The 25,676-nt window shown below is 47.1% G+C and overlaps 1 protein-coding gene across 1 annotated transcript in view; it reads left to right on the forward strand.

Moving 5' to 3' along the window:
* Positions 1-25,676, forward strand: part of LOC123280657 (putative NBPF family member NBPF5) — a 33,242-nt gene that overhangs the window by 3,799 nt on the left and 3,767 nt on the right. Inside the window, exons 6-18 of the mRNA XM_070497512.1 lie at positions 624-759; positions 1,876-2,048; positions 2,130-2,274; positions 6,386-10,663; positions 13,454-13,501; positions 13,602-13,811; positions 15,771-15,873; positions 16,678-16,892; positions 17,961-18,012; positions 19,502-19,677; positions 20,738-20,792; positions 21,775-21,839; positions 25,198-25,434. Of these exons, the coding sequence (XP_070353613.1) occupies positions 13,634-13,811; positions 15,771-15,873; positions 16,678-16,892; positions 17,961-18,012; positions 19,502-19,677; positions 20,738-20,792; positions 21,775-21,839; positions 25,198-25,434 (1,081 nt within the window). The 5' untranslated portion in view covers positions 624-759; positions 1,876-2,048; positions 2,130-2,274; ... (1 more) ...; positions 13,454-13,501; positions 13,602-13,633. The remainder of the gene's footprint in view (positions 1-623; positions 760-1,875; positions 2,049-2,129; positions 2,275-6,385; positions 10,664-13,453; positions 13,502-13,601; positions 13,812-15,770; positions 15,874-16,677; positions 16,893-17,960; positions 18,013-19,501; positions 19,678-20,737; positions 20,793-21,774; positions 21,840-25,197; positions 25,435-25,676) is intronic.

A 25,676-nucleotide genomic window follows, 5' to 3' on the forward strand; every position in this document is an offset into this window, starting at 1 on the left:
ATGGCTTCTCTGTCAGGCCCTTGTGGAGGCACGGGGGAGATGGGGCGAATGGGTAGACAGAGTGCCCGCTCTCTGGAAGATGAGCTTCTGTCACGAGAGCCAGACATTTTACAGATAATCATATAAATAGATTTTAATTTTGGCTGTGATAAATTTTATTTAATATTTCTGTGTTCCTTGGTCCCATGGTGTCAGCCAGGTGTGAAAACTGACTGAATATTAATAATAGGACTAAAGAACTGTGGTAAAAGATTTGTCCCTGGAAAGGTTCTTCAGCCGTTTTTGTTTGAACAGTGGAAATCCTCATGTTTGATCCATTGGCTCCTGAAATTCAGCCGTGGGTTCCTGGAGGGTGTGGCAGGCACTCTGGATGGGAAGCTTGTGACCAAGGCTTATGTGGGGGCTCTGCTGTTGTCAAGCGTTGAGGGAGTGTGGGAAAATCCCCTCTTCCCTCCGGGCCTCACTTTCCCCATCGGTAAGATAAGGTTGTTAGTCAAATTCTCCAATGTCCCTTCCTGTTCAGTTTTCTCTGAGTGCGTGGGAGACTGAGATGTGTGTGGAATGTGCCCTGGGAACTGCGGGTGAGACCTGGCCTTGGTCCCTTCTCTGTGTGTCTCCTGTAGGAGCCTGAGCTGAGACCACATCTTGAAAACACAGAATTGAGGGAGCAGATGGAAGAAAGAAAGTCAGCAGGCTTGGAGGATGATGATAACCCAAAGAAGATTAAGGTGCTGGTGGAGAAGGTGGTTGGCAAAGGAGGTGAGAATAAGGACAAGTTGAGTTCAGAGAAATCAAGGGACACTGAGGAATGAGTACAGCATCCTCCACTCCTCAAGGAGCAACCTAAGCTGAGCAGTGAGGACTGGGAGAGTAACTTACTCCACAGGGAACCTGTGCAACAGCCAGGGAGACCCAAGGATGGATCAGGTTTGGTTTCTCCTGCTGGGGAGCACCAATTCCAAGAGGAGGAGGGTGGGACCCCCGAGGCTCTTCACCAGACCCCAAGCCTGCACTTCAGAGCTGCCCTCACAGTGGACGCCCTCCAAGCAAATGTGGGCTTAGAGGGATAAATGGTGTTTGGAGAAGGGTTGGAGATGTCCATTCTTACCTTAAGCAGTTGTGCCCTCGAGTCAGGAGGGGCCAGGGTAATGGGACCCTTGCATCTGAAGCAGTGGTAGTAATATTCTTTTGCATTTATGGTTGAATAAAGCTTTAGCCACAATATCTCTTAAATATTTGTTGAGTGCCTCATTTTCCTTATGCTGTGATAAGGACTGGGAGTTCGCCTATTGGTAATATTTCCCTAAGGAAATCAAAGCAGTGAGAGGAAGAACACGAACAGATGGTTTCAACAAAATGATAGGTGGTCTCAACTGGGGAGTTGCGGCAGCCCAGATGATGGGAGGGTAGGCCAAGGCCATCTCTTCCTAATGACAGAGTGAACCATTGTCAGGAATCCCTCAGGACAATCCGTTCTCCATCAGAGCTCACCACAGATGAGTGTCCTCAGACATGGAGAGTGTAGGGCAGACCCCATCCTAAGCAAGGTGATTTGCTACATCTTGGGAGAAAGCAGAGCATCCCTGACAGGACATCGGGGACAGGAGTGTTGTTGAGATGATTGATGATTTGCAGCCACTTTTATTCAATCCGTTGCACAAATGTTGCTGAGAGCCTCCTCGAGTGCTTGAGTCGGTGCTAGGGGTCATGAACGCAGAGATGAATCAAAATTATCCCAACTTCCCGGAGCTCTCGGTCTAGTACCAGGAAGTCTTGAGAAGTGTAGTGGTGGTGGATTCCTTGGAGGAAGTGGCCAGTGCTACCCAGAGATGACCTCAGTGGTTTTCCTAGAACCCCTTCTGCTTTTTCTGACAGCTGGATGACCTGTCCTGACCCACGACCCTGAACCTCAGCCAGATTGCAGCTTCTCAGAACCAATGCCTGGACTCCATGTTGGCTCCAAGCCCTTAACACTGCCAAAGTCTCCAGAGGAAACAGCTGATGTCACAGCTACTGACTGTGTCCTGGCCAGCTGGAGAAATAAAGAGGCAAGTTAATCCGTCCTTTTCTTATTATTTCTTATTTTTCATTGTTTCTTGACGTAACTTTGGTTTTGTCACATTTTATAGATTTCAGGTATACATCATTATAACTTGACTTCTGTATATACTACATCGTGTTCACCACCAAAAGGTTTCCATTCGCTACCATACAAATGGATGGATTTTAAAGTCATTATGCTACATGAAGGAACGCAGACATGAAAGAATACAGGTATGGTTCCATTTACATAAAGTTGTTAAAGTGCCAAGCCATCTGTAAGGACAGTGGTTGCCTGGAGCTGAGGGTTGAGGGGGTGACGGACTGCAAAGGGACAAAGGAATGCTGTGAGATAATGGAAATGCCCTGCACCTCGATTGGGGCAGTAGTTTCATTAGTGTTTACGGCTGCTGAAATGCACCGAATTGTGTACTTTAAAGTGGTGCGGTCTATTGTACCTAAGTTGTACCTCAATGGCATTCATATAGCAATGTACTGTATTTCTCCACATTAGCACTGAGTATTTAGAAAATGAAATTCAATAAAACACAATAGAGATTAACATTCACACATTCACAGTCATTAAATGCCTAAGAACACATATAGTGAAGATCCCTGAAAACTGTTTTTGAGAGAAATTAAAGAACACCAGATAAATCGAAAAATGTATATCAATTTCATAGATTGGAAGATTCCAAATAGTAAGAATGTCAAATCAAGATTGTTCCAGTTAATATTGTAGCAGGCATTGGCAGGGGATTTACCAGCTATTTCTAAAATGTATATGGAAATCAAAGTACCTGTAATAGCCAAGACAACCTTGAAGAAGAATTAACTGGAGACACACTTACTAGATTTCAAAAGAATTAGAGGACACACTCTACTAGATTTCAAAACTCACTTTAAAGCTACAGTAATTACCACACTATAGTATTGGTGGAAGTAGACGCCACACAAATGTATCATGTGAAAGACCAGAGTGTAAGAAATTGACTCCCACATATACAATTATTTGATTTTTTAAAATAAAGTCACCAATACACTTCACTGGGATAATAAAAGATGTTTTTGGTAAAAAGCTCTAGAATGAATGAGTATTTATTTAGAAATAAATTAATATTCACAACCACCTTCTACCACACATTGAGTTAATTGGAGATGTGAAAGTTAAGATTATAAAGGTTTTGAAGGAAAAATGGAAATATTCTCATGAACAAGGAATAAGCAAAGAAATCTTAGACATAACACCAAGACACTCATGGTGGATGAAAATTTGAAGGTCAAACGAAACTGGTTTCTAACGCTCACTCCTCTCCTCACTAGACTGTGACCTTGGAGTATTTTTTTAACCTTTTTGAGCTTTTTTTCTCAAAAGGAAAAGGATAAAACCTGGCTAATAAGATAGGGCATAGGATTAAATATGGTCACTTGGACAATAATAGATGCTAAGAACAAATTTGTCTCTGAGTCCTCCTTTACCCACTTTAAATGTGTAGACAGAAAGCAATTGGCAGAGAACGGACAAGATGTTCCAAAATAAGTATTTTTCCACCATTTCTAGAAAGCAGTCATGGATATAGTACAAAGAATTAGAGGGGGGCAAGAGTCTTTTCAACAGCCATCCCCAAACCCAGACGCAAGGCTAGTTTCTCTCTAAGACCAGAGATGGAAGTCTAGACCCTATCCAACCCCCACAGTCTTCTCTGTCTGGAGCGGAATGAGGAAGTCCACTAGGTTCAGAATAACCTGGACCCTTGAGTGTTCCTCAGAAAGACACTCAATCAGTTCTTCAACTCCAAAGATATTGAACAAATTTTGAAACCAGGAGAGGTCAAGGAGAAACTGAAGCACATGACCAGGACTCTCACCTGAGTCAAAGCCAGGATAGTCATAAATACGATTTCCCAGATCTCTGCAACGGCACAGGGATGTTCCTTTGAAGTGACTGGCAGACATGTGAATATCGGTCAGGAGGGATCCATATCAATTTATAGGACTCCAAATTCAAAAATATCCCTGTACCCTAACCCAGGAAAGTTCTTATTCAAAGCAATGTGGCGAAGAAAGCATAGGTGTAAATCTTTGTAGTCTTTGATTAGATAAGGATATCTTAGATGTGACAGCTAAAGCAAGAACAGTCAATGAATAAATAGATAAATTGGATTTCATCAAAACTGAAATCTTTTGTGCTTCAAAGGATGCTAATAAGAAAGTGAAAAGACAACGCACAGAATCAGAAAAAACAGTTGCAAAACAGATATCTGACATGTGTCTAGTATTGACTCTTACAAGTCAATAATAAAAAGACAATCCAATTTATCAATGGGAAAAGGATTTGAATGGACATTTCTCCATAGACGATGTACAAATGGCCAAGTGGCTCATGAAAAGATGTTTAACATCATTGATCATTAAGAAAACAGAACTGAAATCCACAATGAGATACCACTTCACACCCACTAGTGTGGCTGTAATTAAAAGATGGGCAACCACAAGTGTGGAGGAGGATGTGGAGAAATTGAAATCCTCATGCATTGCTAGTGGAAATGTAAAAAGGCGCAAATGCTTTGGAAAACAGCATGTCAGTTCCTCAAAGTTACATACAGCGTTGACATAGATGTAGCAATTCTACTCCTGGGTACATAGCAAGAGAATTGAAAACCCACGGTCACAAACAAACTTGCACATGAATATTCACAGCAGCATTACTCATGGTAGTAAAAGTGGAAACAACCCAAATGCCCTCAGCTGAAGAATGCACAAAATGGAGTATAGTCGTAAAATGAAGTCTTATTCAAGGATAGAAAGAATAAAGTACAGATACCTGCCAAAATGTGGATGAACCTTGGCAACATTATGGCAAGTGAAGAAACACCAAAGGCAACGTGTTTTATGATTCCGTTGAGAATAGATGTCCAGAGTAGGCAAATCCATACGGGGAGAAAGTAGGTTAGCAGTTGCCAAGGGCTGGAAGAAGGTGAGGAATAGGGAGTGACTGCCAATAGGGACGAGTTTCGTTTGTGAGGTAAAGAAAATACTCCAGAATGAGATGGTGGTGATGGTGTCACAACCTTGTAAATAGACCAAAAAGTCACTGAATTGTACACAAAACGGAGAATTTTATAGCCTGAAAATTACATCATCATCGTAAAGCAATGTGTCTTTGCACATTCCCACGTCCTGTATTTTCATTAGCAGCGTGTCCCAAGTTAATAGTCAGTGGCCAGGATAGGATGCTGTTAGCCTGTTGTGAAATACGTCAGATGGAAATATATCGGATGGAAACATTAAAATCAGGAAGTTTTTGGTAGCAATGAGGTATAGGCAGGAAGCACGTACGTGGAAAGACCTGACACAGAGTGAATTGGAAAATGTGGGAGGGGGTTTGGGGTGGAGGGGCACTCTACCTGACACCTGGCTCCAGCACTTAGAGTGAGGGCACTTTGGGCTAGTCTCAGACCCTCTCTGTGTCTTGGTTTCTTCATCCGCAAACCAGGGAAAGGCCACGCTCTCATCACAGATCGATCGTGAGGATTAGAAGTAGTATGTATGTGAAATGCTCATCCCCAAAACTGTGAGGAAGGTCGATGCTATCAGTAGGTCCTCAACCTGACTGTACATCTGAGCAACTTTAACAATAGATTCCAGGCCCCCTCAGCCCACTGAATCAGAGTCACTACAGATGAAGACTCTGGACTTGTATTTGTACTAACTCTTGCAGGTGATGGTTTTTTTTTTTTTTAAAGAATTTAAATAGCTTTAATTCCCCAAACCCAATAAAACTAAATGCAAGGTTGTTGAAGTTGTTTTTACATTTGACCATGGAGTCATCTATGAAAATCAAATGTTTCAACTCAGAACTCTGATACACAGGAGTTCTAATGAAATAGTGAGGAAAGTTGTAAAATGTTGATACAGGAAGGCTCCAGACATAAGAAGCAACGGTGGGCTAGAGTTTGGGCTGAGAGGAAAGATGGCTTCCTGGGAAAGACAGGAATTCCTTCCACATCAGGCCTCAGCAGCCACAGAGTAGAAGGCACTGGCAGGAGAGCTGGCACCGGAGATGGCAGAGATCTTCATCATAGAGTCCTTGGTGGCCTCAGAGCATAGTTGCCCCTCTGGTTATCTGCAGTTACCAGATGACCAAATGGCAGGTGCACCTTGGTGACCAGAGAAGTTTCTGGAATGCAGATTTCAGTCCCCTTGGGGAATTCCCAGAGCTATTTCAAAGGAATTTGAAGAGAGTTGGGGTTCTTAAGAAATTGGTAGGAGTAGAGCCAAGAACATTCGTCTTTGTAGTATCGTTATAAGTCTTCGGTCAAATCCATTCTTCTTGGTTTTTCAGTGATCTTATTACCACTTGTTGTGAGCCTATGATGCTGATAGAATTAATATTCCAGGTAAGCTTAACATTTTAACAGGGTATTCCTGTGGGATGTTTTGATCCAAAGAGGTGAATTTTTAATGGTATAAATTTAGACGCTGCAAGGGTATGCCTCAGCAGAGGACCATTTCCTTGTGACCTCTAATTTCTCGCAACAGGTATTCCATCTCTGCTTGTCATATATTTTCTTTTTCTGTTAAATTAATTTTTATTGCAGTAATACTGGTTTATAACATCATATCAATTTTAGTGTACATCATTATATTTCAACTTCTGTATCGACTCCATCAGATTCACTACCAGAAGTCTAGTTGTCATCAGTCACCCAGCATATGTGCCCCTTTACCCCTTTGCCCTCTCCCCTCCCCCCTTCGCCTCTGGGAAACAGCAATTTATTCTCTGTGTTTATATGTTTATTTGTTGTTGTTGTTGTTGTTTTATCTTCCATGTATGAGTGAAATCCTATGGCATTTGACTTTCTCCGTCAGACTTATTTCGCTTAGCATAATACTCTCAAGTTCCCTCCACGTTGTCAAAAATGGCAAGATTCCCTCTTTTTATGGCTGAGTAGTACTCCATGGTGTGTGTGTGTGTGTGTGTCACATCGTCTTTATCCATTCATCTGTTGATGGTCACTTAGGTTGCTTGCAAGTCTCGGCTGTTATGAATAATGCTCCCATGAAAATAGGGGTGCATAAATCTTTTGGAATTAGGGAGTTTCTGTTCTTTGGATAAATACACAGAAGTGGACTACCTGGATTATATGGTAGTTCTGTTTTTCGTTTTTTGAGAGATCTCCATACTATTTTCTATAGTGGCTGCCCCAGTTTACATTCCCATCAGTAATATATGAGGGTTCCCTTTTCTCTACATCCTCTCCAACACTTATTTTCTTTTTCGTGATAGCCATTCCGACAACCATGAGGTGATATCTCATTATGGTTTTGATTTGCGTTTCCCTAGGAATTAGTGATGTAGAACGTCTTCTCAGGTGCCGATTGGCCACCTGAATACCTTGTTTGGAAAACTGTCTGTTAAGATCCTCTGCACATTTTTTAATTGGGTTTTTCCTGTTTGTTTTGTTGTTGCTGAGTTGTATAAATTCTTTCTATACTTTGCATATTAACCCCTTATCGGATTTATGATTTGCAAATATCTTCTCCCAGTTGGTAATGGTCTTTTCATTGTGTTGATGGTATCCCTTGCTATGCTTAATATCCCAACAAATAAAAGGGGAACAGTTTTGTTTTGGTGTTTTTAGACACACACATAAGAAAGAACGGTGAGAATTATGCTTCGATATTTTTAGGAAACAGGTCGCTATCAGCAGAAGGGCAGACAGCTATTGGGAGTGGTGGCTGAAGGGTGGTCCCCATCAGTGGTGGCCTTTGGAAGAGACCAGGCAGCCTTGGGTATCAGCACGGCCTAGGCAACTGGAAGGCAGGGGCTCCTCAGATTCCATGACACCCCCACCTTCCAATTCTGTTATTGCAACACCAGACCGTTAACTGGCGCACTGAGTCCTCTCTCCATCACTCCTGTCTGACTCTGAGCTACAGGTGGTGCTTGGGGCTCCGAGCTCTGAGATCTTCAACCTTGTTGTGGCAGTTACAGACTCTCAAGTGTTGTGGGGTATTGATCAAGTTGTCCTCAACAGTAAGTTAAGAATTCCCGTTTGGTGTAGTCTCATTTGGTTACTTTTTCGTTTGTTTCCCTAGCCTGAGGAGATATAATACTCAGCAAGGTACTACTAAGACCAGTGCCAAAGAGTGTACTGCCTCTGCTTTCTTCTAGGAGTTTGTGGTTCCAGGTCTTACATTCAAGTCTTTAATGCATTTTGAGTTAATTTCTCTGTGTGGTGTAAGATAAGGGTCTACATTCGTTCTTTTGCTTAAGGCTGTGCAATTTCCCTGGAACCATTTATCAAAGAGACTTTCCTTTCTCCTTTGTATGGTCTCTGCTCTTTTGTTGAAAATTAGCTGTCCGTAGATGTGAAGGTTTATTTCTGTGTTCTCCATTCTGTTCCATTGATCTGTGTGTCTGTTTTCCTGCCACTATCATGACGTTTTGATTAATATAGCTTTGTAGTATATTTTGAAATCAGGGAATGTGATCTCTCCGGCTTTGTTCTTTTGACACAGGATGCTTTGGATCCAGGTGAATCTTAAAATGATTGACTTGGGGGTAGGAAACACTGAACCGTATCACTTTTATGCAAAAGACAAAAGCAGGACAGAGCAGAACAACAAGGATATTTTCGGTCAAGTCTCTAAAGCAGGGGAGAAACTGTTGGAGCACTCGAGAATGGAGAGGACCTGGCCCATCTGATTTCATTTTAATTTCATCCGTTTTATAGCAGAGACATGAACCCTTGGGAAGATATCCTGAGGTAACTGAGAGTCCACCTTGAAAATGGTGGGAGCCCTAATTTCAAATTCTGGCTTTCTTTGAATAGAAGTGAAAATTAGATTTTGCACATGGATGAGACCAGTCTTCTCTGAGTCTCTCACCTTACGAAATAAATCCTATTATTACTCATTAAACATCAACAGTGACATTTAAGTAAGAAAATCTTAGAAATATTCTAGCCACCTAACAAAACACCAGAAAGTTAGCAAGCCCAACTCCATTCGAGTTCAGTACAGTTGGGTCCACTAGATCACAGACTTTGAGATGTAAAGAAAAGAATGTCGGGTCCAACTGACGCCAAAAGAAAGATCTCTTTAAAGCTTTACATGCATCTCAAACACCAAATCCTTCCACAGTGTGGTTGGAGGATGGTGTAGGGTAGAAAGAAGATGAGCTTCAAAAGCGGTTGATGCGGTCCTCTGCCCTTTACCTTGACATAAATGCTCAGTGGTACTTGGGCAGAGGCATCGCACCCTCAAATCAAAGTACTGGAGCAGCTAAACTGAAGAGACCAATGCCACAGGGGGTCTCCCAAGTCTCATCTTCACAAGACCCAGGTGGGAACAGATGACAAGAGTGTGAAGAGGGCGTTCAGGGTACAACTTTCCCTCCCTGCCTGTCCTCCTATTCTCAACCTCAGCTTCTCTGTCTCTGAACCCCATTGCACATGTCCCCTGTGGGTGATCGACCATCCCTGAACCGTGACCTTGAAATTCCACGTTCTGGTAGAGGAATATAACCGCAGGTCAGTAGCATGACGACAGCTCAAAGGGATCTGTCCAGCAACAATCCATCAACACTGCTCCGCATCCCTGATCTGTTCCAAACGTGAGTGAACTGAATGAAGACAAGAAATAGCATCAGGTTGACAAGTGTTTGCAAAAGAAAGGGCCACTACGTGTATTCAGGATATGCTCATAAACCACTGTAATCATTTTCAGAGCTGGAAAAGAGCTCTTGTGGGACTAGAAGGCATAATATATGGATATCCGTAAGCAACAAGTAGGAAAGATAGTGTTTACAGACATTTAAAAAGTAACAACCACAAAAGCGGCCCACACATAGAGAAGGATTTTAGGAGGTAGAGGTGTCACACTGACTTAAGTTTGAAGATAAGCCAACATGCTGCCCTAGTGAGGGGCAAGAAGTCGACACAACACAGGGATGCAGCAAGAGGAGTATTGTGAGTCAGGACAGAGAATAATTTTTTAACGAACTATTCATTCACTTAGTATTACACTCTGCTTTTGTCCCTTTTAATGGATGTAGAAAAAACTGGAGAAAGCCCAGCGAATAGCAGCATGAGAGTCTAAAAGTTTGCCATCTTTCACGTCTGGGAAAACCTTAAGATCGGTTTACATTTAGAGAGAAAGTGGGGTGACTTCGTGACGGTGCTTCAGAAAACAAACTTTGTTGGGACACTGGTTTCTCTTTCTGTTTTGAGATGCACACAGGAATGGGCACTGAGAACTATGCTTAGATATTTTCTGGAAAGAGACAGGTCGGTAGTGTCACCACGAGAGTAGACAGCTGCTTTGGGGTGATGCCCATCAGCAGTGGCCTTCAGAAAAGGCCGGGCAGCCTGGGGTAGCAGCAGGGCCTAGGCAACTGGAAGGCAGGGCCTCCTAAGATTCCATGACACCCCCACTTTCCAATTCTGTTATTGCAATGCCAGACCGTTAACTGGCATGCTGGGGCCTCTCTCCCTCACTCCTGTCTTACTCTGAGTTACAGGCGGTGCCTGTGGCTCTGAGCTCTGGCATCTTGAACCTTGTTTGGCAGTTCCGGACCCTCAGCTGTTGTGGAGTGCTGATCAAGTCATTCTCAACTGTGAGTTAAGAAGTTTTGTTTCACGTAGTCCCATTTGTTTCTTCTTTCTTCTGTTTCCCTTGCCTGAGGAGACATGATAATCCAAAGGATACTGTGAAGACCAATGTCAAAGAGTGCACTGCCTATGTTTTCTTCTAATTTTCTAGTTTCATGTCTTACATTCCAGCCTTTAATGCATTTTGAGTTAATTTTCTGTGTCGTGTAAGATAATGGTCTGCTTTCATTCTTTTCCATGTGGCTGTCCAATTTCTCAGTAACATTTATTGAAGAGATGTTCCTTTCTCCACTGTCCGTTCTTGGCTCTTTTGTCAAAGATTAGCTGTCCATAGATGTGAGGGTTTATTTCTGTGCTCTCCATTCGGTTCCATTGATCTTTGTGTCTGCTTTCTTTCCAGTATCATGATTTTTTTTTGAGGAAGTTTAGTCCTCATCTAACATCTGCCACCAATCTTCACCTTTTTGCTGTGGAAGATTGGGCCTGAGCTGACATCCGTGCACATCTTCCTCTATTTTCTTTTCTGTAGGACCGGTGCCACAGCATGACTTGTTAAGCAGGGAGTAGGTACACACCCGCTATCCGAACTGGTGAACCCTGGGCCGCTGAAGTGGCACATGTGAGCTCAAAGCACTCTGCCTGCCAACGGGCTGGCCCCGTAATGTTTTGATTAATAGAGCTTGTAGTATATTTTGAAATCAGGAAGTACCATACCTCCAGCTTTGTTTCTTTTGTCTCAGGACTGCTTTGGATGCAGGTGCTTATTATAATGATTGACCTGGGGGTAGGAAACATGGAGCTGTATAACTTTTATGCAAAAGACAAAAGCAGGACAGAGCAGAACAACAAGGATACTTTCAATCAAGTCGCTAAAGCAGGGGAGAAACTGTTGGAGGACTCTAGAATGGAAGGGGACCTGGCCCATCTGACTGCATTTTAACTTCATCCATTTTATAGCATAGACATGAGGCCTTAGGGACATACACCTCAGGCACCCGGCACTCCACCTTGACAACAGTGAGAGCCATAATTTCAAATTCTAGCGTGCTTTGAGTAGAAGTGAAATTTACTCTTTCTGCTCATCGATGAGACCAATCTTCTCTGAGTCTCTCACATTACAAAGTAAATCCTGTCATTCTTCATTCAAACTTCAACAGTGAGGTTTGAAGTCAGAAAATCTTATAAATATTCTAGCCACCTAACAAAACACCAGAAAGTTAGCAAGTCCATTCCAGTTCAGGACAGTTGGGCCCACCAGACCGCAGACTTTGAGACATAAAGAAAAGAATGTCACATCCAACTGACACCAAAAGAGAGATTTCTTTAAAGCTTTTCATGGCTCTGACACACCAATAGGATTCCACAGTGTCGTTGGAGGATGGCATGGTGTGGGGAGGAGATGAGCTTCCAAAGCAGTTGATGCGGTCCTCTGTCCTTTACCTTGACATGAATGCTCAGTGGTACATGGCCAGACCCATCACGCCCTCAGCTCGGCCGAGTCCAGCAGCTAAACTGAAGAGACCAATGCCACAGGGGGTCTCCCAAGTCTCCTCTTCACAAGACCCGGGTGGGAACAGATGAGAAGACAGTGAGCAGGGCATTCAGGACACCACTTTCCCCTGCCTGCCTGTGCCTCTCTTGTCAACCTCAGCTTCTCTGTCACTGAACCCCATCACACACATAACACTGTGGGTCATCCACCATCCCTGAACCGTGACCTTGAAATTCCACGTTCTGGTAGAGGAATATAACCGCAGGTCAGTAGCATGACGACAGCTCAAAGGGATCTGTCCAGCAACAATCCATCAACACTGCTCCGCATCCCTGATCTGTTCCAAACGTGAGTGAACTGAATGAAGACAAGAAATAGCATCAGGTTGACAAGTGTTTGCAAAAGAAAGGGCCACTACGTGTATTCAGGATATGCTCATAAACCACTGTAATCATTTTCAGAGCTGGAAAAGAGCTCTTGTGGGACTAGAAGGCATAATATATGGATATCCGTAAGCAACAAGTAGGAAAGATAGTGTTTACAGACATTTAAAAAGTAACAACCACAAAAGCGGCCCACACATAGAGAAGGATTTTAGGAGGTAGAGATGTCACACTGACTTAAGTTTGAAGATAAGCCAACATGCTGCCCTAGTGAGGGGCAAGAAGTCGACACAACACAGGGATGCAGCAAGAGGAGTATTGTGAGTCAGGACAGAGAATAATTTTTTAACGAACTATTCATTCACTTAGTATTACACTCTGCTTTTGTCCCTTTTAATGGATGTAGAAAAAACTGGAGAAAGCCCAGCGAATAGCAGCATGAGAGTCTAAAAGTTTGCCATCTTTCACGTCTGGGAAAACCTTAAGATCGGTTTACATTTAGAGAGAAAGTGGGGTGACTTCGTGACGGTGCTTCAGAAGACAAACTTTGTTGGGACACTGGTTTCTCTTTCTGTTTTGAGATGCACACAGGAATGGGCACTGAGAACCAAGCTTAGATATTTTCTGGAAAGAGACAGGTCGGTAGTGTCACCACGAGAGTAGACAGCTGCTTTGGGGTGATGCCCATCAGCAGTGGCCTTCAGAAAAGGCCGGGCAGCCTGGGGTAGCAGCAGGGCCTAGGCAACTGGAAGGCAGGGCCTCCTAAGATTCCATGACACCTCCACCTTCCAATTCTGTTATTGCAACGCCAGACCGTTAACCGGCGCGCTGGGGCCTCTCTCCATCACTCCTGTCTGACTCTGAGCTGCAGGCGGTGCCTGTGGCTCTGAGCTCTGTCATCTTGAACCTTGTTTTGGCAGTTCCGGACCCTCAGCTGTTGTGGAGTGTTGATCTAGTTGTCCCCAACGGTAAGTTAAGGATTCTTGTGTAAACACCCCTCTGGCCTGATGAAACCTTTTTGTTTTTGCTTGTTTTTAACTCGTTATGTGTTTGGGATTCTCTGCCCAGTCTCTGGCTCTACCTCTTCTGCCAACATCACCATGGCCGTGTGTCCTCACGCTTTGTCTGATCCAAGGGCAGAGGTGACCCTCCAGGAGTCCAACCAGGAATTGCGTTCACAGCTGGCACAAAGCAAGCAGGACTTCCAAGCCCTCATGGAGGAATTCCTTGTATCCGAAGCTGCTGCCTACTCCCTGGCCACCGAGCTGCAGAAGCACAGTAAGTCTCCCAGGGCCGTGCTCCCCAGATGGGTGAGTGATCCCTGTCTGCCCTCTAAGACGCTAAAATTTCTCCAGACTTTATCCTCTGGTCCCTTTGTCAAAATAACTTTCATTCTGACCACAATCCAGGAAAGTCAGAGGTAGGTATTTTGCCCTCATTTTGCTGGGGATGGAGAAACTGATGCACAAAGAGTTTAGCAACTTTTTCAGATTTGCAGTGTGGCATAGGGCGGCTTTAGAATTCGAGTCCCAGACATCGATTGCTGGTGCAGCCACACAATTGCGTCTTCCTCTCAGGAAAGGGCTGCACTGTTTCTCTCAGCATCCTCTCTGTCCTTTACCACATCCTGCATCGCTCTTGGCCTAAATGTCTGGGACAAGTGAACTCCCTCAGTTCAAGCTTCTCTGAGGTCCCATGGGCAAAGCACTGTGCTACTTACAGTGGGAAAACAGATGATAGTAGCTGCTTTATAGGAGCTTAAAGATGAATATGCTCCTCACCGAAACTGTGCTATCCAGGAGTGACACCATCAAGACAGGGAATGCCCTGGTGAGAGGGAAGCCCTCTCTTCCAGGGCACGGGCTCTTCTTCCTGAGTCTGAGGAAGACGTTTGACACCCTGTGGTAAGGTTGGGGCTGTTTCTATGGAAACCAGAGAATCTGTCCCACCACCTGTATCTCCCTCTCAGCTGGTGAACCCTCAGGGATGCAAGGCAACCAACAGGTCCAGGTGACCTTGAGAGTCTGGGCTATGAGACCTGTGGCCAAATTGAGGCCACAAAGTGAGGTAGGTGGGGGAGACCACCAGCCCCAGGAAAACTCAAGCCAGTGTGTGAGGCAGCCCCTTCCCTGCCCCAGTCAGCCTCAAAACTGGAAGCTCGATTGCCTGCTCAGTGAGACTGGGCTGTAGTGACGACAAGAACCGTGACAACCAGGGCATGTGCACAGCAGAGTGTTTAGAAGGATCTTGACAACTCGGAGCCTGAATTGGGGTCGTTTCCTACAATTGCTTTTCAATAAGCCATTGAGGGGGGAGTAACTAAAATGACTGACACAGAGAAAATCAAAGCCTGCCATTTAAAAACTGAAGAGATGAGCTTTCAGGAAAGGACAAACGAAGTTTTATTTACATCCTGCCTTAGAATCACAGCGTAACTGTAGGAAACACATTTTGAAGCTGATGAAGAAGAAAGATATCACTTAAGACCTGGGTGTCAATGTAACACGGTGCAGTGGTGAAGAGCATGGACTCTGGGCCAGTCTTTCTGGGCTCCAATCCAAGCTGTGTGTCTTTCTGTGCCTCAGTTTCCTCCTCTGTTAGTACGGTGCTGTCATGGTACCTACTTGTTTGAGTTGTTGCAATGCATCACATGGATGATTTCTGTAAGTCCCTGTCACAGGGCCAACACTATTTGTTAGTTCTTCCTTCTATTGCTTTTAATTTAACACAAACTTTCTTAGTATCTGTGCACGTTTCCTTCAGAAATTTATGGGCAAATGCATAATATTTTACAGGGTTGAATCCATATAAATGTCTTTATCTTGGATGTACTTGACCTTGAAATTCTGAGCTCAAGGGAACCAACAGTCAGTAGAGTCCACCGGGCCTTCCCAAGCACAGCGCCTGCTTGGTGTTTTCACTTAAGAGGCTGCGAGGCTTGGTAACGTGACTAAGGCCCACGACTCAGGGTCAGTCTCAGGGGATGGGAATTCTGCCTTTGTCAAATAGAAGTTAATGTATCTAGTTACTTTCTGTGCCTTGGAGCTTCTCTTTCCTCAGCTCTAAAATGGGGAGTAACCCAATGCTGTGTAGTAGTTTGGAGGCCGAGGAATAAGATGCGGAAATCCCAGTGTGGAGCCTGGTACTGGGCATGGACCCTGCTTCCTCCCTTGAAGGCAGTGACCACAGCAGCATGGCCAGCTTTCCACTGAGGCAGGGCTCTCTGTCCTTTTTCAGAGTGTGGAGAGTGCAAAGACATCATTGAATCCGTGCTTGGGGACAAGCTGCCTTTTGAGGAGGGGAAGCTGGCAGAGGAGTCAACGCTAGCCAAGAAGCTCAGGTAAGGAGGGCTGTGTGGGGGTAGGCTGGTGGGTAGCTGTGGGAAAAGCTGAAGTGGGGCAGGGAGCAACTTTGGGCCAAGAGAAGGCAGAAATGTACACGGCAGGCACTTGTGTTCAAATGTTTATAAAGCAACTAGGGAAAAGTAATTGGAAAATTATGGACTCCAGTTATCCAGAGGCTCACTTACTCTTTTTTTTCAAAACTATAAATTTTTGAACTGAAATTCACCAAACACGAATTTGCACAAATTGAGGTGAACAATTCAGTGGCATTTAGTACGTTGACAGTGTTGTGCCATCACTCGCTCATTTCCCTTTAATCACAATCACCGCCTGTCTCACGAGGGCTTGTTGTGTTTTCTTTCTAAAGAATTCTGTCTCCTTGACCCTGTCATTCTCGTGTTCTTTCCAGCTAACCCAGCTGTGCTCGTGCACATTTCTGTGTGTGGCTTTGTGTCCATTCACTGCAGAATGCACCATGTGTATTTCAACATAGAAGCGGGCATGGCTGAAGGGGGTAACTGAAGAGACACGTTTTTAAAACAGGTTTAGGAAGACACCTGGTTTTGTTGACAGCAGGAACAATGAGTAGGATGTCCAGGAATCTGACAGGAGCTCTCTCTGATACAGAGGAAACCTGTGATTTACCTTCCTCTTTCTCTTTGCCACAGGCAAGTCGCCACACATCGGCCAGAATTCTCTGAGGACTCCTTGGGGGCAGTTCTCACAGAAATCTTGAAAATCTTTAGAATCTGTCACTCATCCCTTTGGACTCTCAAGTTTTCTCTTCTGTCCCACCTTAGGGAATCCAATCTCCTAATTCAAGAGCAGGAGCAGCAACTGGCCTATCTGCGGCACAAGTTACAGGAAGGGCGAGAAGTGTGGGCCCTGCTGAGTCAGCACCTCAATGACCTGCTGACACACAACGGCTCTGATGACCACCAAGGGCAGGCCTTCCGCCAGCAACTGGCTGAGGGATATAGGCTGGCCAAGCACCTTGCCCACATACTCGGCCCAGGTAAGGTGGCCACAGGCCCTCACTGCACTGAACTTCTCCAAGGTGCCTGGCTCACAAGACCCTCTACACCTCCCCTCGTAATGTTTTGACTAGCTGTCCCAGTTTGCGTGTTGCACTTGGGACCATGGTAGGACCAGGACTGGCTAGGTGGGCGCAGAGAGCAGATATGCCCAGGGTGGAGGTCATAGTGGTGCAAGTGTCGGCTTCCTTCCTGATGGACTGTGACCTTTAGGGCAGGAGGCCACACCTACCTACTGTCAGAGGACACAAAAGAGGATGTGACAGGAGGCAGCTTGTTTGAGTGAAAAGAGCCTTGGACTAAGGGTGGCCATTCCCAGGCTCCAGCCTGAGAGCTGACGGTACTAACACTGGGTGAGAGATTGATTTTTACTTCATCTGTATCAATCTCCTCAGCAGTAAAATGGATCCAATAATCTGTTCACGGTAGCTGTAGTCATCAAACGTAGGAATGTCTATGAATGCACTTGAGAACAAAGCAAGCCTCTCGCTCTGTGGGGTTGGGCAAGGTACTGGATGTGGTAGAACTTGGTGGTAGAGAGTTTAGACTGGAGACCTTTCCGTAGAGAGAATTTCCCTCCACAACACACAGAAGCCAACTTGGAGGGCCCTTAAAGTCCCCAGATGAGGGATGTTGGCTTGGGTTCTTTCTTGTCTCCTTAGAGAAAGGACGAGGTTCTCTGTGAGAGCTGGGAAGGGATATAGGGCCTGTGCCTTTGGCAGGATTTGTGGCAGAATGGAGCACGCAGTCGCAGAATTCAAGATGGAAGCTGGACAAGTACCCAGTGATATGAGGAACAAAAGACAGCTTAAACTTTTGCCCAATTTCAGGCAGAGTCTGCAATGATGGTGATCCAGCGGATCACAGACACACCGCCTGGTAAATCAGAAATCCATGCTGGGGCAATGCTTTCAAGACAATGCACTAGGACTTCAAGACCATACGGACTCCTGCATAGATATTTATGTCTCTATGGCTGTTGAGGTCACTGCGTTTATAGAGGTTAAAGTGGGAAAGAGCTAACTGGACATTTCTGAATTTATTTGCAGGGAATAACGAAGACAAGGAAGATGAAAAGACACAAGGCACACTGACTCACAGGTGACAATGAATAATCTGGTGCCGGTAATGGGTGGGGAAAATGTGGAGACGGTATCAGAAAGAACAGTAAGTGAGGGGAACAAAGTCACAAATGCCAGAGGCAAGAGAAGGAAACGTGGAGGTTGTAATGATTTAATTCACTCAACCAACAAGGAAAAGGCTCTGTTAACTTCAATGTTACTCATCTCTATGGACCTGTAAGTCTGACACAAGAGAACGCAACACCCTTAGGAAATCATGCACATAGAGAAAAGCTCTATTCTCTCCTGCAAGAAAAATCAGGGTGAGACGCATATCTAACTGCTACACATTAATGATGGTCTCTGGAAGGAAGTAAACTAGCAGTGCAAAAACTAAAGGGATGATTAACCGCATTAAACAACAAAAATGGAGTGAGATGAGAAAAATGTACCTGTTCTGTAAACAGTCAGAGAAAGAAGCATAGAATGGAGACCATCATGGGGATTATACAATGAAACAAGAAGGGACTTCATTTGAAGGGGAAATGTGATGATCTCAGGTATAGGGACATCAGGAAGTGCTCGCTATCCCCGTTTCCCCATGCAGACAACCACCAAGTGTCCCTTTCCCAGAGTGCTCTGTGTTTCTCACCGTGGTCCTCAGATGGGCCAATTCCGTGATCTCTCTTCAGTGTGGTCACGTGCAGTCAGATGCCGGAGGTGTGCTCATCTGTCAGCGGATGGCGTGCGCTCTCCCGTTCTCTCTTTTTTCCGTCACCCAGCGGAGGACGCATGTCTGCCTCTGCCCAGTTGCCATTCCCACGGTGGCGGCTATTTCCCGGCCAAGACGGTCATTCGTGACCAAAGTCCGCATCATGCCCCAGTAGGGAGAGAGGCAGACCTTGCAGCTTCCAGATTTCTAGGAGTCGACAGTGGTGCCAGAGCCCAGGCAGGGTTCACTTGGCAGCTGTCTGTGCATTTCCACCAACTGGATGCAAGAGTGTTGATGCCGCCTTTAGGGTCCTCTGAGTGGGTGGGTGTGTGATGACTCTTGTGGAGTGGAGGCGCTCGTACTCCTTGCTCAAGAGCTCATTTTCTGCTCGGTGCTCTGAGCAAGCTCTGCTCGCTCTCTCCTCCTCTGTCTCTGTCTGTGTGTCTGTCTCTCTCCCTCTCTCTCTATGTGTCTCTCTCTGTTTGTCTCTCTGTCTCTGTCTCTGTGTCTGTGTCTGTGTCTGTCTGTCTCTCGTCGGCTCACGCTGGATCGCTCGCTCTCTCGCGCTCTCTGTCTCTCTCCCTGCGCGCCCCACCCCCCGGCCCTCTCTGTCTCTGTCTTTTTCCAGCTCTCTCTCCTGTTCCCACTTCAACTGCAGCCTGGCCCGAGCCAGAGGAGGATTGTGTGATCTCCCTGGCTGAGCCCTTCCCATTGCTCTTCTGCGAGCAGACCCTTCCACCTTCCAGGGAAAGCAGCTCTAGGAATGTGTGTTTCCCAAAGCCGCTTGTCTCCACTTGAGCCCTCCCTCCCCCCACAGGCTCGGCGGGGATGTGCCGCCCACGGTCGAGCCTCCGCTCCCGAGAGCGTGCCTGGAGGAATACTCCTGGACATGTGCCACGGATGTCGGCCAGTCCGAGTCCTGCTGGACTCAGTCGAGCAGTGCCGTCTTCTGCTTCCAGGGCCTGGCCGTCTCCTCCCTGGCAGACACCCCCAGTGAGTATTGCCGCTGTGCAGGGGATAAGGCTCCAGCTGGACTCCCTGGGCGGTCCGTGTCCTTGGCATGCCAGCCCTCTGGCTGTGCAGACAGACACATTGAAGGGAATCAGGCTGGAGGACGGAGTTGGAAGCACAGACGGGAGACGCTTGAGGGAGCTGCGCTCCCTTCCTTCTTGCCAGGATACGCCCAGGTGCCCCTGGCCCCAGTGACACATCACGGGACCCAAAGCCGGCAGGACAAACTCAGCTCCCCTGTGCCGTACGTAGCGCCAGGGCAGGTGTCTGTCAAACGTCCCCACTGGCGTGAAATGTCTCCTCGCACCTTCAGTGCTCTAACTTTCACGCCTGAGGCGTGTCCCTCCAGATTCTAGGCCCACCCCGTGCGCCTGGCCTCCTTGTGGACATCTGCCTCCGAGACGCCTCCCGGGCTTCACTCTTCCGGGCCCCACTCTCCGTCTCCGTCACGTTGGCCTCTCTTCCGAAGCAGTCCTCGGAAGAACGCCCCTAGCCACCTGTCCCGTTTCCCGTGCTCCCGTGTTTCCCGCGTGCGAGCCTAGGCCTTGGCCTTCTCCCAGCCCACAGGGTGGCCAGTGTTTCTGCGGAGCAGGGGGCGACGATGCCTCTGGATGCCAGGGTTTGTAGAGTGCAGCCGGCCTTCTCCCCTCAGGCGATGAGTTCGACTCGAGCCTCCACAACTAGTGTCCCCGCGCAGAGAAGGCTGAGTAGCGCGGCACTTGTGCGAGCAGGCACTTAGGCTGGTGCCCCAGAAGGTGTGAGCCCTGTGAGCCCCACGCCTCTTTGGCTGTTTTCCCAGACTCGGGAGAGCCTCCTGGGCTGAGGGCCTCCCCGATCGGGGAGACGCGGCCCGCTGGCTCAGGAAAGCCAGGCCGGCGCTTTCACGAGACACCGCCTGAGGTCTCCTGGCAGATTGCTCTTCCCGTCTGCCGTTGTCACGCTGAGGATGTGGAGGTCCCTGGGCTGGGACTGGACACTGGATTCCCAAGGGTCGAGTGGGGATCTGCTTAGTGTGACTGGCCCCGTGCGAATTTCTTTCCAGGCCAACACACCGATCCGGAGGACGACGGGGGCGTCCAAGACGGCCTGTGTTGCAGGTAACTCGGAAGAATCCCGGGACTCCATTGGAAGGGGCCATCTGGGCATCTCCGATCGAGGGAATTCAGCGAGCGCTGACTATCCCCGTTTCCCCCATGCACGCAACCGCCAAGTGTCCCTTTCCCAGAGTGCTCTGTGTTTCTCACCGTGGTCCTCAGATGGGCCAATTCCGTGATCTCTCTCCTGTGTGGTCACGTGCAGTCAGATGCTGGAGGTGTGCTCATCTGTCAGCGGATGGCGTGCACTCTCCCGTTCTCTCTTTTTTCTGTCACCCAGCGGAGGACGCATGTCTGCCTCTGCCCGGTTGCCATTCCCACGGTGGCGGCTATTTCCCGGCCAAGACGGTCATTCGTGACCATAGTCCGCATCATGCCCCAATTGGTGCTAAAATACATCCGAAATTCCAGCTTTCTCTTCGTTTACCCTCATGCCAGAGTCAGTTTACCCTTGGCTGCTTCGTTTATGTCCTGCCCACTTTATGCAATACTGTTCATGCCACCCTTCTTCTTTTCTGGGTTTACGTTTTTCATGTCTCTCGTCTCCTGGTATACTCAATCCTCTTTCTCATCACATTTTTTCCCTCTTTCTCATAATCTTTTCTTTTCCTCCATCCTCTAAGCTATGTCTGCTGGGTCCTTGTTCCACTTGTCTTTCCCTCTTTCTCTTTTTCTCTCTAATGATCTCCCTCTCTCTCCTGTTCACTTTCCAACCACACTCTCTTCCTAGACAGGGCAAGTTTCCTTTTTCTCTCTTCATAGGTGCCTTAATTCTGTTTTAGGTGATCCCACTCTCATCCTTCCCATCCAAACCGTCCCTTGGTTTTTGTCTTTCCTAATGCCTTTTTTTTATCTTCACTCATCTGTACCCCAACACCCTCAGCAGCAATCTGCTCTATATGAAAGATAATGGATTCCCCAAGGACGCTGTGAATAAATATTTTGTTTGTTGTTCCACTGAACATGACGTGTCCTCCTCCTACAGACCTTACAGTGATTCTTCATTGTCATTTGACAGACACGAAATCTTCCAAACCCTGGATGCAGAGGGTGAGTACTCCCACTGTAAATGGCAGAAATTCCTTGAGGTTTTCTGGTAATGTCTATGTTCATTGAATCCAGCACCCTGCATTGGCTGAGAGGTGCATCCCTGCCAATGGGTTCTGTAGACTCCTTCCAGTTTGAGTTGTGCTCCTGAAGTTAATTTTAAGAAGCATCCTGTGGTCAGATAATTTTCTTCTTCTAGTCTCAACTCCTGTCACCTGGCATTTCTCACAACTGCAGACTGTTCCTATCAAGTCAGGTTCAAGAGGGGAAATAGAGGGATAATGGAAAAGTCTCAGCCATCATATTGTTACCTGGAGGAATTTGTGAAAAACATCTCTTTTTCATCCTAAGAATTCTCATACTCATGGAATGATGTTGCTACTTGTATTTCCTGAGTAGTTTTGTACAAACTCTCTGGCTTTCCACACAGGTTTGCAGTCTGCTCAATATTTGCAACATGTATTACATGGTTCCCAAGCTCAAAGTTTTTCCCCTGGGGTGCCTACCCGCTTCTGAAGCATTTGGATATGAGATCCTGAACACCAAATCCTGCCTGTTTCTGTGTTTTCAATGAAGCCAAAGCTCTCATTCTGATTTTTCATCCTCCACCAATGGCCATGGGTTTCGTCCTTTGTGCAACACCATTGATTTATTCCGTGTGGAGGTTGTAGTTTCAATCACGTGTCTAGTCTCGGCGGTATCATCTCATGTAAACTATCAACAGCCTGTGTACCTGATGGGGGTATTGGCCTAATTTATGAGCAAAGCACACAAGCTTCCCTATCCTTTATCTCCAGAAAAGTCCTCCCTGGTGAGCAAGATCCCACTGGGGCCGCCATTTCCTCAAGCAGGGAGATTCAAACACAGTTTTCATCTCCTCTCCCGGAGGCGATCTTACGGACTTCTCTTCTGGCCGAGGCGGTTGGATTGTTAGGAGCCTTTACTCATGAAATCATCTTGTAGGAAGAGCCAGAAACTCTGTGGTGTTCCTGACTCTCTCTGACTATTTTATAGTGAAATCGACCATGAACAATTTGTCCTTCAACCTTTTCGGGTCAGTAAGTGCCTTTTCACACTGGACCATCCTCTTTCCTGTTTCCCGTTCTTCCTGAGGTGCAGAGAATCGAAGGCTTTCTGAGGATCACAACAATTCATGACTGAAAATGTCACACAGGTCTTTTGTGTCTGTTGTGTGCCACGCCCCTCAGCAAGTGAGCTCCGTGGACACTATAACCCATTCGGTCCTCACAGAGCCACTCTCAATAGGTGAGGTATCTCACGTTGGAGCCGAGGGCACTGAGGCTCAGCAAGGTCACTTTGCTAGCCCCAGACCCCCAGTCAGTGCACAGTGTGACTGTGGCCCCCGTTTGGCCTGACTCCCCTGCTCAGGCTCTGTCTCCTGCTCTCAGCAGTCGGAACATCAGGGACTAAGCGGGGATGGTGCTCACCCTCTTCCTTGTGCTTTGTTCCAAACTATGTCAAATAATTTTAAACTTAAACAGAAAAGTTGGGAGACTCATCCAAAGAACTCCTGTTTCCACTCATGCCGATCTGCCAGCTCCTACCCTCTCAGAGCACTCCGTCCTGTGAGCAGAGCCAGCGGCTCACCCAGGCCCTCCCAGGGGAGCTGCAGCTCCATGAGGAGCTCTCTCCATGGAAAATCAGCCAGGGCTGAGAGATCTGTCTCACCAGCCCCTGCCCTCGGGGCTTTTCTGCTCTCACTTAGAGTTGTCCTGCCGCCGTTGTAAAGCTGCACATCTCTGTCTCGGTTACCCTGACAGCCAGGTCTCGGTCCCCATGAGGAGGATGAGAAATGCTCAGACACACGTCAGAAGTGAGATGTGTGTGATGGGGCACGGCCTTGCCAGGCCATCGTTCAAAATGCAGCAGGAAAGGACAAATTGCCCCATGCAGATGGGCTGAGATAAGTGAAGAGATCACCTAAATTCTACACGGACCCGTCCTGTGTTGGGGTTCGCTGATGACAACATGTAAACACTGTGTATGGCAGCAGAGGGGCTACAGGCAGTACAGGGTACAGCCCGAGAGAAGTCCTTGTGGAAAAAGACCTGGAAGCCAGAAGAGGCATGTGGTGCAGGGCTGGGGTGGGGGCTGGAGGGCAGGCTGATTCCAGAGGATTTATCTAAGGGAGGTGTGGGAAGCGATGCTGTAGAAGAAAGAGGGGCCAGAAGAGAGAAGGAGGGAGTGCAAAGGAGGTGCAGAGTTGAGAGTGTGTAGCAGAGAGGGGAGAGGAAGTTCCCCCAGCAGAGCAGGCACAGGATGGGGCAGGATCTGGGGTAAGAAGGCGGGTGAGACATTTGCTGGTGAGAGAGCATGGAACCAGGGAACGCACCTTGAGGGAGGCTGGATGGAGCACGGACAGGAGTCAGGAGAGTCTGTGATCTGGAAGACGAAATGGCAACAGACACACAGAGACATTTCTATGGAACAGTGAACCCTTGGTGAGAATGAGGATGGCTAGAGGGCAGGAGAGAGGGGAGCCCTCGCAGTGCAGAGCAGGCCCTGCGGGCCAGGAGCCCGCCTGAGTCTGACCTGGACTGGCCTGAGGCTATTTGAAGTCTTTGTTAGCCCCCTTTCTGAGAGTATGTGTTCATTGCACAGTCAAAATATACACGTTTATTAGGGAGAACTGCCCAGCCCCCACCGAGGGGTGTGGGACACAGGATTGAGCGCTCTCTTACCTCCCTGAAGAACCACAAAGTCTGACTCTGTGGCACTTCTCTGTCCCTAAGTTTCCAATCGGGGACTCAGACCTCTACTACATGTCCTGTAGCTGCCGGTGCCCTGCGTGGCTATAGATATTTACATGTGTGGGTGGGTGGAGGGCAGTCAAAAATTACAGACAAAGCTGCTCAAAAGGCCGCAGAACTTTACAAAACTTCGGATAACTCGGTCCCTGTTCTACGTTTTCCCAAATGTGTCTTCTACCGGACCTGAAGACTTGTGGCCGTACTTCTCTCCCTGTTCTTTTATACTGTGGGTACACATCAACATCGCTTTCTCCCCCATGTCCTAAGGCCTCTCTAGAACCTTCTCTCTAAGCTATAGGACTAAGTTAATGAGAACAGATTCACAGGCATGACTTCATCCTTCCATCCAAAATCCTCTGGACTCAGTGGGTTTCTCACTTCTGGGACACTGCATCCTGTCACCTGCCATCTCAGCATCCCCAGGGACACACGTGAAGCTGACAGCTCCTTCATGTACATGAGGTCTGCCTTTTTGCTTTGGGTTGCTGGGTGGTCTCACTGACAGGCATGGACATTAGAAATGGGTGGGCTCCCAGGGCTGAGGAAAGGAAAGCTGGGATTGGTCCCACTGAGCCCTCTTCTCCTGTCAGCTCCCACCCTGGAGGCCAGTCACCGAGGGCCTTTGAGGACAAACTGGAGTTTCCAAAGGCCAGAGCTGCAAGCTTCACAGACACAGCTGCAGCCAGGCACCCAGGTGACCAGTTATCTGCTGCTGCAGCTGGACCAGTTGGACTGTGGTGATGGCAAAGCCAGGCTTGGCCTTTGCTCCACCACCTGGAGCTTTAGAGCCCACGATCCCTTCAGAAATCAGTGGCCGCTCTTCCAAGGTGAGAGAGAAAAGGGGAATACGAAGCTCTGGTCCATTGTTAGTCGTCAGAGGGTGGGAGCGGGGAGGTGATGGGCCTCTCCCACACCTCCTGGCAATCTCATCACTACTGGGTAGTGTGAGTAAGATCAAAGAAAGAGAAAATATGAAAGTGTCGCCATTGGCCTCACCTCACCCATGGACTTTCAGTGGCCTTTCTTGTTCTGGCCACTCTGCTTATTTGATGTCCCTCCTGGGTGGAGG

The sequence above is a fragment of the Equus asinus genome, chromosome 25, assembly GCF_041296235.1.
Source record: "Equus asinus isolate D_3611 breed Donkey chromosome 25, EquAss-T2T_v2, whole genome shotgun sequence".
Classification (NCBI taxonomy): Eukaryota; Metazoa; Chordata; class Mammalia; order Perissodactyla; family Equidae; genus Equus; species Equus asinus.